The sequence below is a fragment of the Rhea pennata genome, chromosome 1, assembly GCF_028389875.1.
Source record: "Rhea pennata isolate bPtePen1 chromosome 1, bPtePen1.pri, whole genome shotgun sequence".
Taxonomy (NCBI): domain Eukaryota; kingdom Metazoa; phylum Chordata; class Aves; order Rheiformes; family Rheidae; genus Rhea; species Rhea pennata.
This window is the reverse complement of record NC_084663.1, coordinates 27,485,569-27,503,729: the sequence shown is the minus strand read 5'-3', so window position 1 is coordinate 27,503,729 and position 18,161 is coordinate 27,485,569. Positions and strand designations below refer to the sequence as shown.

The 18,161-nt window shown below is 38.6% G+C and overlaps 1 protein-coding gene across 1 annotated transcript in view; it reads left to right on the top strand.

Moving 5' to 3' along the window:
• Positions 1–8,627, top strand: part of MET (MET proto-oncogene, receptor tyrosine kinase) — a 70,718-nt gene extending 62,091 nt beyond the window's left edge. The window contains exons 16-21 of the mRNA XM_062599488.1: positions 1,456–1,536; positions 2,154–2,335; positions 3,924–4,033; positions 6,915–7,080; positions 7,985–8,121; positions 8,271–8,627. Of these exons, the coding sequence (XP_062455472.1) occupies positions 1,456–1,536; positions 2,154–2,335; positions 3,924–4,033; positions 6,915–7,080; positions 7,985–8,121; positions 8,271–8,481 (887 nt within the window). The 3' untranslated portion in view covers positions 8,482–8,627. The remainder of the gene's footprint in view (positions 1–1,455; positions 1,537–2,153; positions 2,336–3,923; positions 4,034–6,914; positions 7,081–7,984; positions 8,122–8,270) is intronic.
• The last annotated feature ends 9,534 nt before the right edge of the window (positions 8,628–18,161 follow it).

The window sequence follows — 18,161 nt, the reverse complement described above, 5'->3', positions numbered from 1 at the left end:
AAATTGGCTATAAATGATATTCCTAACGTCTTTTCTGCAGGAAAAGAGCCACAAATCAAATAAACAGTCAGTGTTTCCCATCCATGTATTACACTTCATCATCCCTGAAGTAAGGGTGGGCCTTTTTCTTTTCTTTCTTGTTTCAGAGAAGGCCAAGCAAGTCTCTTTTTTAAGTGTTGAAAAATATGAAGAATGACACCAATATAATTAACCTTTGATAATTTTCTCCTAGAATCTAGAAATGAGCCAAAATCAAAAATATTTCAGACACACCCGATTTAGGATTTGTGCCCAGGTTCTAAACGATCTGTGGTCTGAAGGGATTTTAGCTGCTTTTATAAAACAAACATTGTGTTAATTTTACCCCAAGCCAAAATCAAAGCCAACTGGGCTCTGACCAGCGCTTATAACTGGAACCTAAGTAGAATTATTGAAATAGTCTTGTTCTCTATACTGAGCTCATACTTGACAAAATTATTTTGCTTTCTAACTGCAATAATAAGAAAGAGCCCAGTAAATTATGCATTTGTGAAGGAAATCAGCATTTTATGTAAATAATTTGATCTGGATAATTTAATGCCTGTACCTGGAGCTCAAATTTCTCTATTTTTCCCAGACACGTCAAGGTAAGCTCTAATATGGGATTTCCCCACTCAATAAACTACCCCATTTCCTTGACAGAAAAGCACAAGATCACTAAGGATTTCTGTGTCCCTGACAGTTTATTTCACTACTTAGACTATCATCAAGAAGGCAAGTTGTGCTCATCATTTTTAGTGATATTTCCCACTAGAAAATAGGCCATAGCAGAGACCATAGACTCACTGAGACCACAGACTGCCTCCTAGTGATGTGGTCAATCTGTGATCAGCAAGAGCGATTCCCAGACTTTTAGGTCCAACATGCCACTTTTAACCCCCAACACTTTCCATGGTATGGCAAGGAAGACCATAAGCCCACAGTGACCTCCTTGTACTGCATTCAACTGAAGACACACGAAGGCTGTGCAGTTCTGAGGACCACGTAGCAGAGGCTTGGGATCCACCGGTCCAGTAGTCACAATCAGTTCCTTTTAACTACTCCCTTGGGCCTTCCTGTGCTCTCCTGTGACATATATCCGACAGGAATGTATGGTGGGAAGGGGCTGATACGTTTTTTTGTGTTCAAGTCATTATAAGAATATGAAGCAGTTGTGGCACCAGCATTGTCATTATTTATACTCTCTATCTAGGTCAGGAAATATCAGTTAAGCTGCAAATAGAGTTTTCATTTTATGTAATGATGGTTTTATGTAATTCTGCTTTTATGTGTTAATTATAAAGTATACTTGCAAGTGTTGAGAATTGGACAGAAATGGAGTGTGATCACTTTGTTAAAGCATAATCATTCCACAGTGGAAAATACCAGAAAGCTAATTTTACTCATTAAAGTTAATCTTGCTCATTTTTTACACAGGACATTTTGGGTGTGTGTACCATGGGACACTGCTGGATAACGATGGCAGGAAAATTCATTGTGCTGTGAAGTCACTGAATAGTGAGTTACATGTTTAATAGTGAGACATTACCGTAACTCCGAAGATAACCAGAGTGCCAAATTAATTACAGTGAAGTGTACTTTCATAAATAAAAATTCATAGTTGTACCTGGATCAGATTTATCCCTGGAGCAATTCCAATGACCTTAGATTACCATGAGGCATTAGTATATATTTGTTCATCAAATTAAATGCTTATGTCTTCTTTCTACAAAGAAAGTGATAGAAGAAAATGAGGGGAAGGCAGCATCATTTCCTGTTCTACTGACTATTTAAGATTTATTTTTGTAAGTTGAATTGCTAAACAGCAGGCAAAGCTGCGGAAAAAGCAGGAATATACTACACCAAAATTTATTCAAGTCTCTACTCAAGTGTTGCTTTTCTATTCTAAATCATTTATACTAAGAAAAGGAGAAATGGAATTAACATTACTAACACTGTATTTGGTCATTGAAAGAAAACCTATGCACATACCCTCACTGTAATCTGGGAGGTGGGGAATATGTTTGTAGTTTAGCATTACCAGTTCTGCTTTGCTATGATTTGCTCTAAAGAAATGAACTGTAGTTTGATTTATTTTTTTTTATTTTACTTCATTTTATTATTGGATTTCTCAGGGATTACAGACCTGGAAGAAGTAGCTCAGTTTCTGAAAGAAGGAATAATCATGAAAGATTTCACTCATCCCAATGTCCTGTCGCTCCTGGGAATCTGCTTGCCCAATGAAGGATCACCCTTAGTCATCCTTCCATACATGAAACATGGCGATCTTCGAAACTTCATTAGGAATGAGACACATGTAAGTACACAGTGAGGTCTACCAAACAGTAATGTAAATCTAGCCACTCCCTGTTCCAACACCACAGGTTATAAACTCTCATAATTGCATTACATATATAACTTGTTGCTTTTAGTCTACCTTAACCTTGGGCACTCGCTAGGTTGGCACTGAGCCAGACCACAGCGCTGCCACTCCTTCCCTTCCCCCTCCAAATTCCTTTCTAGAATGTTTCCCAGAAATTATCAGCAATAAGTATTTCTCATCTCTCATCCATAAGCCTCTTTATAAACAAATGTGTTTATTAGATTTAAGTCAAAGGGCCCAACCATCTGCTGGTGTAAACTGGCATCTCTCTGTTGACTTCAGTACAGCTGTGCCAGTCATCACCATCTGCTATTCTATCTCAATACATCGCCTAGATAAGAGATCTTCATGTCCAGATAAATACTGTTACAACTCCTATTACTATCAATATTTTTCTTATCATCTTAACAAAGAAAAACAACAATTGCTGTACAAATTATGAGTACTGTCTTATCCATGGTTTTCCCAGATTTCAGTAAATGACGACAGATTTCTCAGCTGTGCTTCACTACTTCTCCCAAGAGTGAGACCACAAGTCTTGCCTCAGGTAGCTGCTCACGCCCATTTTATAGTATAGACTTTCACCCATTTTGCAGTGCTGTGATAAAGGGACTTGTGAGTCACTGGGATTTGGCTCCTATCTCCATGGCACTCAGCAGTGGGCAGTAAAGCAGAAACAAAAGCTATGCATGTGTTCTGACAAATCGTTGGGGGAGTTAAACTTTTTGAGGTAGGAAGCTTTTCTGTTTGTTCCACTCCACGAGTACCAAGGACCTTGTCTGTGACTAGTGCCCATGGGCGTTCCTCAAATAAACAGAATAATAACCCCAGCTGAACAGGATTGTTTCACGGAAAAAAATAAAAGTGATACGGAGCAATATCAACCGCACGAAAATCTGTGGGACTTTACTATTACTTAATAGGTCGTGCTGCTAGATAAAAGAGTTACAGGTTTATATTTATAGTAAAGATTTTCAGTAAGTTCTCACCAGTGCCTTGAAGGCAAGCAAAACATTTACCAACCTCTGCGGAAAATCTCCCTTCTGGTAAATGCTAAGGTCTCATTTGTCTTTTCCATGCCATAATATTGATGATAGCTTTTACTTGTTGTGCTTCAAAGAAGATTTCTTTCTTTCTTGGCCATTTCTAGCTAATGAGTTCCAACTACGTAGTTAGCATCTTCTGTTGACTTAAATACCATTACTCTAAATTCACAAATGTGAATTTTGCATATCAGCTGTGATGATGATGAGATTCCGACATACTGTTCCACCTCCCAGCCTAGTTCATGCCGATTAGGTTGCAAACTCCACCATTCTGGAGTCTATTAGTTTTATTGGTTCTTACAGTGTGTTTCCTTATTGGAGGTAAGAACTTGACCTAAACTTATGCCGGTTTTATTATGAGTCTTGATCATTCTGGTGGCAAGACAGCTGGGTCAAAAGCTGAAAATCATGGCAAAAAAATGACAGTCTGCAGTCACTGTATCACTATAAGTATTACAAATATTTATATTTTACAGAACCCAACAGTAAAAGATTTAATTGGATTTGGCCTTCAAGTCGCAAAAGGGATGAAATACCTTGCAAGCAAAAAGTTTGTCCATAGAGACTTGGCAGCAAGAAACTGTATGTAAGTACACAAATCTAATTCCAGCCAGATTATCACATTCTTTTGTGTAAGACAGTAAACTGAGGTGAATGTAAGCTTCCAGAGTACTCTTTTTTACTCAAAAAAGTTTTTTTTTAATTGTTCAACAACTATACTGATGAGCTACTCAGCTTGCTAAAGGCTCACTTCTTACACATAAGCTTTGCTAAGTGTGGGAAATAAGAACAGATGAGGTGAAAGTATAGGCTCTCGAAATCATTAGTTAGAGAATTTAAGCGGAATCTCCTAAGGGAGGTAAAAGTGGCGTTGTCTCGGCTTGCTGTGCTTTCCACCCAGCCTCCTCAGAAGCTGCATGTCTCATGCTGCACCTAGCAGTGGGGAGGGGAACACAGAAGAACTGTGTGGGAAAAATGGGAACGCAAAGAAATAACGAGACCTCCTGACAGTAATCTTCTGTTACTTGCATAGGAGCTTAGTTTGACTCAGTTCTGCACAAAAGTTAACATTAAACACTAGGAGCATGCAATGAATCTGACTAGTGTTTGTGTGGCCAGACAGTCCAGTTCACACACAGAATTATTGATAGAGTATTCTCATACTACTATGCTGATTCATCACCTATGTTGTGAGTTAATGAGATTCAGTATTAAATGTTAGAGCTTGTATTTAGCATGTGATAATTTGGAACTCTGTCTGCAAAAAGGTTATTCACTTGTGATACTAGAAATTTTGTCTGCATTTTCTTTTTCAAACTCTGCACATTTGTGCAGTTCCACAGACTCTATGGAACATTTTCTTGCAGCTGCTGTTTTTTTAAGGGAGGAAAAAAATAACAAGCAACATAATTTTCAGATTTCCTAAGAGCAAAGGAATTGGGTTACTGGACAGAAGTCCTGGATCGCTTGATCCAAGTCCAAGCAGTGACCACAAGACACTTCCATCTAGCCTACCATCTTTTCTTTGGAGGAGGGGGGAACAGCTATCGGGAGATCTTGCGTTGCCTTAGCAACTGAATGGCTGCTTTTGTACTTCTACCTGGCCTAGCATTTCAGAGCCTGGATAATTGCTGCCATGTGAGAGGAAGGTATAGGACTGAAGGCACACACTCCTCAGTGGTCATGCACAGTCCAAGATGCAGAACCACAAACCCTGCCACATCGATGATGTCCATCAGAAAGGAAACCAGGATGCAGAGACAGAGCTCATGAACTCTTGACTCTATTCCATTATCCTAGAAGAGGTGCAGGAAATAGTTATGGGATAAACTGCTTCCTGTTGACCCATAAAATTTCCCTCCTACTCCCTTCATTTATATTAGCTTAGTTATTAAATTGGTAAATGAACCAAATGATTGCACCGTCATTCAGAGGGTCCTCAACAGGTTGGAGAAACAGGCAGACGGAAACCATGACATTCAACAAAGGGAAAGGCCAAGTCCTTGGTACCTGGGTACAGATAAACCTGTGCACCAGTATAGACTGGTGCCAACCAACTGGAATGTGACTTTGCAGAGAAGGACCTAGGGGTCCTGGTGGACAACAACTTGAATATGAGCCAGCAATGTGCTGTTGCAGTAAAGGTGGCCAACAGCCTCCTGGGCTGCACCAGAAATAGTATTGCCAGTGGAGGGAGGGAGGGGATCCTTCCCCTCTCCTTAGCACTGGGGAGGCCGCAGCTGGAGTGTCAGGCCCAGGGTTGGACTTTGCAGGACAAGAGAGACATGAACCTGCTGGAGCACATGGAGCGAAGGACAACGAAGATAATTAGGTGCTTGGAGCACCTGCCCTGCGCAGAAAGGCTGTGAGAGCTGGGCCTGCTCAGCCTGGAGAAGAAAAGACTCTAGAGGGATTGTATCAGTGTGTATAAATATCTGATGGGGGAAGTGAGGAAGATGTATCCAGATTCTTTTCAGTTGTGCCAAATGACAGGATAAGAGGCAATGAGCACAAATTGAAATACAAGAAATTCCATTTAAACAAAAGAAAAAAAGATTTTACTATGATCAAACATTGGAACATGTTGCCAGAGAGGTTGTGGACTCTTCATCCTTGGAGATACTCAAAACCCAGCTGGACACGCCCAGAGAAACCTGCTCTTGCTGACCCTGTTTTGAGCTGGAGGTTGGACAAGGTGATCTCCAGAAGTCCCTGCCAATCTAAATCATTCTGTGATTCTGTATATAAGCCCAAAGCAGTTATATGCTGAGCCTATGTCTCTATGTAAAATTGAGGGTAGTCTTAAGTATGCCAAGACTTATACTCTGTCTATTTTCTGCCAGTGATATTGCTTATTAATAGAAACACTGAGCTTAGTTAGAAGAGCAAAGCTAGGGAGATCTTCTGGTGTGTTTGAGCTGTAACCAGATCAGAATTCTTATGCCTTCCCAACCTTTCCCAGTACCCATTTCACTATGGACATCCAACACATCCTTAGGAGACTAAAAGTTATTAGATATGGGCAATCACTGAGATAATGAGGGGTGCTTCCTTATCCAAATTGAGAGCAAATAGGAAAGTGATACCTGGATTTGAAAATAGAAATGAGAGGTTTCTAAGGATAAGAAGAAACAGCTGTGGAAGAAATGATGTGGCTCTCAGTATCAAGATATATAGGCTGTTAACAAAGATCTTTTTCCACAGAGCTGTTGTTTTAAAAGAACTGTAATTTGAACTGTATTATCAAAACAATATCAGTAATTTCCTGAGTTATTCACTGTGTTAAATGGGTATCAAATATACTTTGTTGCACTTTCTCATTTACTGTGGCATTAGTTAATAGATGCAAGATAAAGAACTGCCTTCCAAAGTCATAGTCTCAAAAATGCAAGTCACCCATTATAAGCCACCATCATCGTAAATCCAGTCTGCTCAGCTACAGATAATATTTTTTGTTCTTTCTGTAGGTTGGATGAAAAATTTACTGTCAAGGTTGCTGATTTTGGTCTTGCTAGAGATGTCTATGATAAAGAATACTACAGTGTGCACAATAAAACAGGAGCTAAACTGCCAGTGAAATGGATGGCTTTAGAAAGTTTACAAACTCAGAAGTTCACAACAAAGTCAGATGTGGTAATGTACAAACATATTTGTATCATCTGTTAATTTCTCTCATATTGCCAAAGGCATCTTTCTAGCGTTTGATAAATGGACTAATTCCAAACTAAAACTTGTGTTTGAATCTAACTTTAGTTCACATAAGAATAGGAGACTGGTTTTGTATCTAGAAAGGGTATTTGTCCCAATCACAAAGCAGCAGAAGTTGACCTGATTGCCTGTTACTGCTTGGGAAAAAAATAGGAATTTAATCCCACTCCAAGGAGAAAGAAGGACACTCCAAAAATCCAGGTTGGAGCTGAACTCTGCGATAGGAGGGGCTCCAGAAAGCTTGACAGAACAGGTTAACTTTGATACCCTTAAAATTTAATAGGTCTCAAAAAGACTTTATTTGCTTTATAAATACTTACTGACTGCCTACAGCAATCTAAATATTACCTGGCCATTTATGAAGAAAAAAATTATAAACTGAAGTCATTAGTTGGCTGGATCACTTTGTATTTTAGCCGTCCTTCGAATCCAGATTCAAATTAGCTTGTGATGCATAGGAATTTCACCATGTATATTCTCTTCAGTACGTATTTACACAGGGTTAATCAGATCATCAGCTCATGTAAATTGGCAGAGCTCCATTAACCTCAAAAGAGGCCAGCCAATTTATACCAGCTAAGTAGCAGGCTTATAGGCTTTTATTTTTCTTTCATTTACTTAGTTGAGTTTCTCTAGCTCTAATTTAAGTGGTTCCTCAAGTCCCTACAGCATTTATTAGTCCACTTAAAAGAAAACTGAATGAAGTAAAGTAACTTTTTAAAAGGAAAATCCATGCATTTGAATACTTAAATCTGTCAAACCATATTCTAAAAGTAGAATGTAAAGCTCTCTAACCCAATGATTTATTATTTTTTTCTTTGTTTTCTAGTGGTCCTTTGGTGTGTTGTTATGGGAACTTATGACAAGAGGGGCACCACCTTATCCTGATGTAAATTCTTTTGATATAACTGTTTACTTATTACAAGGAAGAAGGCTGCTACAACCTGAATACTGCCCTGACCCACTGTAAGTACATAGTTTGCAAAACCTGCAAATGCTGCTGATTCTGATATTACCATAAGTGAGACTATGAGGGAAGGGAGAGCTGTTTTTCTTTTTTTTTTCCCTCCTTTTTTACATGATTTCCTAATTGTTCACTTCTATTTGAATGGCAGGTATGAAGTCATGCTGAAGTGCTGGCATCCAAAACCTGAGATGCGTCCAGCATTTTCTGAACTTGTTTCAAAAATATCAACAATCTTCTCCACTTTTGTTGGGGAACACTACGTTCATGTCAATGCTACTTATGTCAACGTGAAGTGCATTGCTCCCTATCCTTCTCTTTTGTCATCACAAGACAACACAGACATGGATGTAGACACATGACGGGTATGTCTAAAATAGAGGAAAAATCATTCTTAGTAGTATGAACAAAAAGCAAAACATTTTGTCCACTACTTTTCACTGCCCAGTCTTTGTGAGAACACTGTTGCACATGTTTATGTTGTTGCCCAAGTTGCACTAGTGCAAGGACATGGTATTGTGTTGTTTAAGTCTATTGGATTCTGTAAACCATCACAGCAATTTCCAACTATTTGGACAACTGCATCACTTTAGCAAATGGAAATCGTTGTGTGCTACCATCCAGTGCTAGTTCCCACAGTTGTCGTGTGCTCAGACCCAAGCACAAGGATTTGTCATTAATGCCGTGAAGGAGAACGTAGAATACCAACCACTAAGGCTGGAAGGACTATTATTGTTGCACGTACCTTAGGATGATGAGCAGTGCAGACAGAAATGGTTTTCATGCAAAAGGCTAAGACAAACAATGAGAGTTAGAAGCCTGCAAAACATATTTTTCTCCTGCACAGTCCAAAATTAGGCTTTTTTTTTTTTTTTTTTTTTTTTTTTTTTGCACTATATCAAGATTTCTTGGAAGACATGCAGCCAAGAGAGCCAGCGTCATGGCAAAAGCCTTAAACTATAGAAGTCATCATTAAAAAATGGAATGCAATAAAACAGGCATGTCAGCCTTGCCAATCCTCTGGTGTAGTCAGACGGTACATAACATGAAACAGAAAGCACCTAGCTTAAAGCATTCCTAGTGTCAACTTTATTCCAGCATTCAACCACTTATTTTAGTACCAGCTTGTATTGCTAGACCTCTTATTGAAAAATGTGAGGCTTCCATTTCTTTCAGTAATGCAGTAACCACTCTCTGAGAATGAAAACTTGAAGGCATCCATATTAAACACTAGGCTCAACCCCAGGATGTAGTAGTACAGGCTGTATCATTCTAGAGAGAAAGAGGAGAAAGCAGGCTGGTGGCCCTCAGAGCTGCTGTCTGGTGAGTCATCCAACAAAAACCTGAAGCTCTGCCCCTACCCTCCTGGAGAGCTGCCACCAAAGGTGACAAAAGACCTGAGGTGCTGCAGCCAGCCCTGACCAAAAAAGACTGTGCCATAGCAGGAATGTTGGTAACTTTTCATGCCAGCCCTAAAGACCTCAGAAGAGCAATCAAAAGAAGAAACAGTTTTAGGCCCGTGGCCTCTCATGCAGTTCAGTGAATAATGACATCCATTTTTACTTCTAAATTAGGATCAAAAAACAATGTTGAAAAGAGAGAGTAAATAAAACTTTCATTCGTTAGGGAAGAGTACCGTAGCTTTAGGGCAAGCATCACATGTCCTTTCTGTTCCTGTGGAATTCTGTGCATACTACTGTATAGCTCGTTCAGTGTAGAATAGAACTGGGTTTGTTGGTGTAAACACATAAAGTATTCTATTTTTATATTAAAAAAAAAGTTTATTTTTAATGACATTTACAAGGTTTGGTTAGGCCACAAAAATACTGCACTGTGAACATTTCAGAAAATGTATGTCAACATACATGATTCATAAATCGTAGCAACCTTTAAAAATACCATGTAAATATTAAAGAGGAAAAGAACTGACTGTAAACACACTCCACCCTAAGTAAAATATCTCCATTGCTGGAAGCCAACCATTTTAACATATTCAGAGAGAGAGAGTGCAGATAAAGAACTGAAATAAGGAGATTTATTGTTCTTAGGAGACAGTGTTATAACTTCAAGATTTATAATGAGGGCAGAATGTGTAGGCAAACTCTGAGCAGATAATATTGTATTGTATTTCATCATCACTTTCCTTTCAGAAACAAACTTTCATGTCTGCTGAGAGCAATACTAATTGTAGATTGCTCAAGGACAAAAGGCTTTGCTGCAGGCAAAAAAATCATCTCTATGGTTGTTAAAACATCTAAGGAAGTTTATGACACAGATTTGGAGAAGATACTCCAAACTTGTACATACATGCTTGAGGAACACTGCAATGTGAAACAGAGGACATTTTTACTATTTATGAACTTTTGCTTAATAAAGTTAATGTTGTGTCTGGGACACCTGTAAGAATATGTGATTCTGGTAAAGATTTGATGTTAGTAAGTTCATATATCTGCAAAAGAGCTGAATGGTACTTATGTTTATAGTTGTTGTTATGACCTAATAAACATATTAAAATGAATTATTGTAATACTTCATGCTCTGAGCACTGTTATTACTGTTAACATTTGACTGTTAAGCCAATTGAAGTCTGCAAGTTTTTGCTGACGAATGTGGGAAAAGCAACCTGTGGAGCTGCACCAAAGAGGACTAAAGGACTAAACTCAGAAACATTGATATATGGAGGTTGCTCTAATAGGTCAAACAAAGTTCATCAGCGTCATATCCATAACTACGTGCTACAGAGGAAAAAAGAGCAGAATATTCTCTAATGAACAACTATGGCTTAGTCTGTTTGGTTAGAAAGTCTGTTCTCTAACCACAGGCCTCCAAAAAGAGCCTTAAAATTCATCATGTACTTAGCATCAGGGATGAGTTTTGAAGCTCACAATTTAGGCATGGTGATGAGTAGTTGCTTGGCCCAACAGGAATGCTGGTTCCAGCATTCAGCATCCAGGCTCCCTATTCACTCAACAGAAAAAGTCCTTTCAAACAGCAAATAAGAGCAAGTATCTTTCCCTATTGCCCATATAATATCTCTAATAGCCAATACACTACTTCAACGAGAGTGTGGGAATTTTCGTAAGCCGACATACAAGAAACTTTAGGTGCAAACGTGCACCTTAACCTACATCCTTCATGGCCATCCATCACATATTTCATTTCCAGGAAGCACTCTATACCTGTGACTCCTAAAGAGAGGAGGCAGCCGCGTTCCTGGGGTCTCGGTTATCTCTGGGAGCAGGAGTCAGCCCCACTCTCCTCTGCATTTCCTACCAGCTAGGTCAGATGTCTCCACTCCACATGTCCACTGCTCTGTGTTGTGCCTGCAGTGTGTAGCCCACAAATGCTGTGACACTCCCATGCGCTGGGTGACTCACCCAGACAACGTGAAAAACTAGTTTCTCCAGCGACTGGCCTCCGAGTCGCATTTAACATTCAAACATTTACAAGTGAATTAGATGTAAGAATCACAACAAATCTGCACAAAGTCTCAACAGATTAAAAACACTGTTTATATGCTCTTGTAATTTCCAAATATCAAGGAAAGCAACATCGAAATGCATTTTCACTGGATTAATTTACTTCTTGACAGAAAACTGATACGCTCAGTTTCAACTCAAAATGTAATCTGGGGAAAAGAGGTATTGAAAATAGCAGCTAAGGGAAAAAATAATCATCTGTTGTGTCACAAGCCCAATTCAGCTAGAAGGTCTGACATTTTTATTCTAATTATTTCCATCTATGTATTTTCCAACACATTTTCAAGATTTCCCTGAAAAGTCAGATAAAAACCTCCAAGCTTTTATTGCAGTCAGCTATTAATGCCAGAGTCATCAATCTAAAATGGCATTATACAGCAAAACGATGGGCTGACTTTAAATACCTGATTTGTAACGCATTCCTCTGTTTGCTTCTCATGATTTTTAAGGGCTACTATATGCTGTATTTTTAAAAGGCTCAACAGAACCACAAGCTTAACATGTTCAGTTATATATCCCAGTGACTTTCTTTAGATCAGGTACACTCTGTACTGGATCTTCAGCTGAATTAAATAGGCATTAATATTAGTAGTGGATGTGCTCAAAAAGTAGCATAAAACATACCCTGTGCAATTCTCAATAATTTTTTTTAAAACGGCGAGGGAATTCCTCATCCCACTGAAGTTAACGGAAATTTTGCCATTGATTTCACCCAAACTTCTTAAGTGCAATATTAACTCATACATTTTTAAAAACTTGCCTGTGCTATGGAAGATTTTTAATACCTCCAACAATAACATCAAAAGATCTCTAAAAACAAGAAAAATAGGATGCTGTACCATTGGGTTGCTAAGATTTTGCATATTACTTATTTTCTGTCACTAGTGTTAGGTTTAATCATGAAAAATGAGCTTAAGTGCCTTATGTAACTAAATGAAGAGAAAAGGTATGTTATAATTTTTGTTACAGTTCCAGAAGCAGCATGGACAAGGAACTGTAAAATAGTGTCAAAATAATTTTTAACTTATGAATTAAACACTCCCTTCAGAAATTTCATTTCTGGAATTTAGTCATAACACTAAAGCTCAGGAAAAGGTAACAGCAAATAAATTGCATTCTAATGGGTTCTTTGCTCACTAAATGAAACATTTATTCCTGAGAAATTCTAATTTCCATTTTTTTTAACAAGTAGGTCACGAACTAAGTATTCCGAGCATTGAACAAAGACAGAGGAAATTTTAGTATTTTGCCAGATCTGCTAGTACAAACACTTACAAGAAATTCTGATCTCATAAGCAGCAGGGAGAATTCAGAGTAACTTGATTGATTCAGCTGACACCAGAACAAATGGGATCAGTATCTCACTCCGGAATTGTAACTCTGACATTAAAGTGAATTTGCCTTTTGAAATCCCCATCCACCTGCTAATGTTAAAGGTGTAATCACTTATAATGAGACTGCTGAAAGACTGTTTTTCTGATTAAGGTCAAGCACTTGTTGCCACTCCATGACATCCTGAGGGACAGAGGGGAAAAGATTTCTATCTCGGTGTTTTTAAGGAACAACGTTTCTTTGGCTGATACCACCATTAACTTAGGTGCTTTCTTTTCCAGAGCCTGCAACCTCCTCGCGATACAATATCTGCCCCAGGAGATGCCTTCAGCTGAGTGCTGACCGAGGGAAGTCCCTGCCAAGGTCGGCCCAGGGAGGGCCTCCCAGCAGAAAGGCAATCAGGTGCACTTCAGCTGAATCAGGCTTCAAAGTGAGATTCTGAAATGAAGACCAGGCTGAGCTTTTATTTTTCAGCCGTTAGTTTATTTGGGGTTAGAGGAAAAGGGGAGAGGCACGTTCAGATTTTTTTTCCTCCTGTGCCTTCATCCCTTCCTCGCCAGGTCTGAAGGCAGCACAGAGAGCTTTAGGGGTAACAGATTTGCAGAGCCCGCACCCAGGATTCCAGAGGTTAGCAAAAAATTTATCCCTTATCCAAGGATTTAAGTGAATGTAGCCAGAAACTGTAGGTTGGATTTGCTATGATTTTGTTTGTGCAATACAAACTAGAATGCCAGCAAAGGCTGGTCGGTCCATTCTGTTTTTCTCGTGCTTTCCTCTCCCAGCAGTAAGTATTTCGCCACAGCCTGGTGCTGATAGGAGTTTCATTAGTATCTGCAGGACGTCTTCTCCCATTCATGACGACAGTCTGAGAGAAGAGCCATCCTTCCTCAGGCCTCTGTGGACCTGTGGGTTTCTGCAAATACTATACGTTAATACTTGCCAGACTTCTAATTGCCATGCACATGTTGAACTCGTCTCTGGTATAAATGACTTCTGCCTCCTCTGGATATGAGCAGTGTTATTGCCAAGAACTTTAGGGTGCATGACCGAACATGGACACTTCTGCTGTCATGTGTTTGCAGCATACTGTGGTTGCTGGCATGCTTGCAAGTTTGACAAAAACTGAAAAAAAGCCCCTGAAAAAACCCCTAAAAATACACTTTGAACCTCATTTGGCCAGGAAAAAAAGGACTTCAGACAACAGTGATATATTCTCTATCTTTTGTACAGATCAGTAAAAAATAAAGACAATTTAAAAAAGACATTTGAGTTGCAGCCTGTTGGAGCTTATATAGTATGAAACTCATGGCAAACACATACATTATAAAACATGTATGTCCTGGTCAGTAAATGGGCCATAACAAGGAACAAGTCACAACAACTCCAGTTGTTTGGTAATGATTTTCTTAAGCATAGAAAATTATTGCTACAGGAAGAACAACCAGCTTCACAAGTTAAACACACTATAACCATGTAACTTTTGCATTTGGTAGAGAAACATACTTATCTGAATAGCCTTTTCATTCATTTTCAGTTATTGTAAGCATATCTATTGAAATCAGCCTGGCTATTAAATTACTAGCTGTGCCTATATAACAGACCTGCAACATGGCCAAAAGAGTCAGAATAGGATTCTAAGTATTTCCCTCTCAGGTCAATGGCTCAATAATTGTAAAAATGCTCCAGCAATGCTTGTGTCCCCATACACATTAGAAACCACCAAATTGTTGTAGCTCTTGCCAGAAATTTTGAAGAGCAGCTCTGAATCAGATGGGAAGAGGGTAGGAGTTTTTCGACTACACAGTCCCCGTGAGAGTTAAATCATGTCACTGAAGTGATGAAAACAAATTTACCTTGTTGACAAGTGTAAACCCGGGCTGCTGTATGAAATGCAGGTAAATAAAGGGCATCCATTCCAAGGCTTTTCCTATCTCTTCTTGCGAATATTAAGTTTTCTTGAAAATATCCTGGAAAAGCCTTTGTACATTTGCAACACATAAAATGCAAAAATGTGTTTGCTAGGTACCTTGATATTAATTTACAGCATCAGAGGTTTTTTTTTTTTAAGACTTTCACAAAAATACAAAGAAAATTATTTTAAAACATGCTTATGTCTTTGTCATATCTATGAGAGGATGACATTCCTTCACAATCCATCTGCCAGCCTCTTTGGACAAATAAAGGAAATTCTCTTCTGTCATCTGTTCTGGGCATCCTGAAATAGGTTTTGTTCATTCTCAAAACTGAACTGGTTGGGAAAGGGTGTTCAGACAAATTGGTTTTGGATTATTAAGCAAAAGCTATAGTGGTCTCTGCAATACTCAAGGGTTCTTCTTAGAACCAAACTAACAGGTACCTCCTCCTTCTTCATGTCAACAGTATCTTCACACTACCAAAAGGCATCACAATATGGAGGTTGTATGTGCAAATTCTTTTTTTTTTTTTTTTCTCCCCCCACAATATTTTTTGTGGGCAATCCTGAAAAGGAAGATAATGTATGGCTGGTAATGGCCAATGTACTCAAACCCTTATCTTCATGCTGAACAAAGTATACTAATCCACCACTTTTCCCATTCACTCTCTTTCAAAATACCTACCCGTTCCCTGCAGTACTTAACACCACTGCATAAAAAACATGTAGTCCTGTATTTTACTGTATAAAACCTTAAATGGTGCTAAAACAGTAACTTCATTGCAGGGAAATTGGTGGCCATGAAGGTTAATGGCCTATACTGAAAGCCACAAACAAATATCCTTCCTTAATGAAATGCTTGATTTAGATCCTATTTGTCATACTGTATTTATGCGCTTGTCTGCCAAGCAGATATTATAAAGCAGACTCATTCATAAAGTACAACATATATAAGCAGCATGACAACTCTGGTATTTTTCAGCCTAAATTCAGACTATTGAGTTCTCATTTCAATGAAAAAGAAAAAAAAAGAAAAAAAAATCTTCCTTTACCACCTGAACAAGAATACAGGAACTTTGTCCATTGTTCATATGTTCAATCACAATCAGGAAATTACAAAGAGTGATGAGATCGAAGGATTTGACTGCTCAAGGTACCCAGCGCTATTCTCTGCAAGTTTAATACCACTCCAGCCCCTTTTCTCCCCCTCCGTGTTTAGTTACATACTACCCCTAACAGCTAGGTCAGATTTTACGAGCAACATGTCTGTAGCTGGAAGAGCTGCCTCTGGAAAGAAGCCACTTCATTGGAATGTGCAACTTCTTTAAGGTCTAAAATGCTTCTCAGTGTCTTTTCAGTTCCCAGATGTGTCACAAATCCCATATATCTAAGCATAAAGTGATAGACTCACACAGTTTCAAGGGAACTTCTATTTAGTGTTAAAGCACAGCTCAGAAATCAGCTGCATCAGTCAGACACAGGGTAGCTAAATGCCAAAGCATTGCTGCTTTGCTTTATCTCTGTTTTGCAATGCCAATGTTGTATTTTTCACATGTGAAAAATGTCCGCAACTTACATTAGATGCTTACGTTGTGAAGCGAGGTTTTGTAGACACAAAACTGAATATATAATAAATCTCACTGAACAAAGCTATGCTAGAGAACATGACAGATAATCTTTCATCAACAAAAAAATTTACATTCTAAGACAAAGGAAAACTGATAAAAGGCCATTTAAAAAGAGGCAAATCCATCCTACCTCAGTGATCAGCTTACATAACATCAGTACACTGTTCAGCACAAAAATATTATCTAGATATAGGGATAACAGCAGGCAACCCAAAAATCAATCACTCTGGGAAGGACATGTTAAGGAAATTAATACCAAAATTACATGTGAGCTGGAAATACTGTAATGTTGGGAGAACTCCCTAATAGAAATGTCATCATAAAAACCTACCTCCTTTCCTTTCTTGAGCCTCCTAATCAAGCGTCCTTTGTTTAAACTGCTAGTGACAATTCTACCCTGCTATGATAATGAGCACCTAACACATAGGTGTTGAGGATAGCTGATGAGAAAATGAGCAGAAATAAGATTTTAGAGATAATGACTTTTATTTTGTAACTACACTGAGATGAGAAAGTATAACAAACAGTGCTACAAAGTTTGGTACTTTTCAGCAGAAAATTTCAAAGCATTTGCACAGAAATGTAGGCCTGAAGAAATCTCAGAAGATCACCTGGTCCATCCCACTTCACTAAGATAGGGTGAATACACCTCACCTACGCTGGCAAATGTCTGACTAACATTTTTCTTAAGAGAACTGTACAAGCTTCCAGGATTACAAGGCTTCACTATCTGTATAATGCAAAAATTCTCCTTGATTTCTTATCTAAATTTTCCTTGGTGCACAACAAAACCCCCACCTTCTTTTTTGCCCTGCCCCACAAGACATAGAGAAAACTGTCACATTGTTGACAGAAAAGTTTTAACCAAAAACGTCCCACCTTAGTCTTTTCATTTCTAAGCTGAAACGTTTTCTTCAGTTATCACTTACATATCACATTTTTAAACAAGTTAACTTTCTTCTTGCTGGTTCTTCCTAGTCTATCCACATTTCTTAAGCATGGGGCTGCACTCAGTACTCTCAAATTTTTGTACTACTTTATACTGCAATTAGGTCAGCAGTTCTGTTATTCATGGCCAAAGGAAGACATCACTGATGTAATCCAAATTGTCTGGGAAAACAAGGTACTAGAGCACTTTAATTGCTTAGAGATATTGTTCACAAACAGATGGAGACTGAGAACTATGGCTTTAGGCACTACCAAGGCAAATTAGTAACTTGCCTGAGGATCTTTCTGATTATACAAATTAGATAGGTACCTCCCCCCCCCCCGCTTCTTCTCTTTGAGTATATATCCTACTTTTGTCCTAGGACAATATCCCTTTCTGCAACTAATACTACTGAGATTACTACCTTAGTTGAACTATGATGGACAGGAAAGCTGTCCCACTGAGGGGACGGCTTCCACCCAGAGAGATCTCTGACAAGGCTAAGAGCAGAAATTCAAACAGTTGGAGCCCCAGTCCTTCAATTCATCACTCTGTGTTGCCCAATTATTTTCACTTAAAGCAATAATAACTCTCCATGTTTTTGAATGTATATATATCCTGTTGTTTCACACTTGCTTTGTCTCCATTTTCATTAACTTTGAATAGCTTGCATAATTCAACCAGCCAATGCCAGAGAACTTAGGCTCTCCAGCTTCAAAAAGAATGCTGTAAATTAAAGAATTTCTTGAGATTAAACACTTTT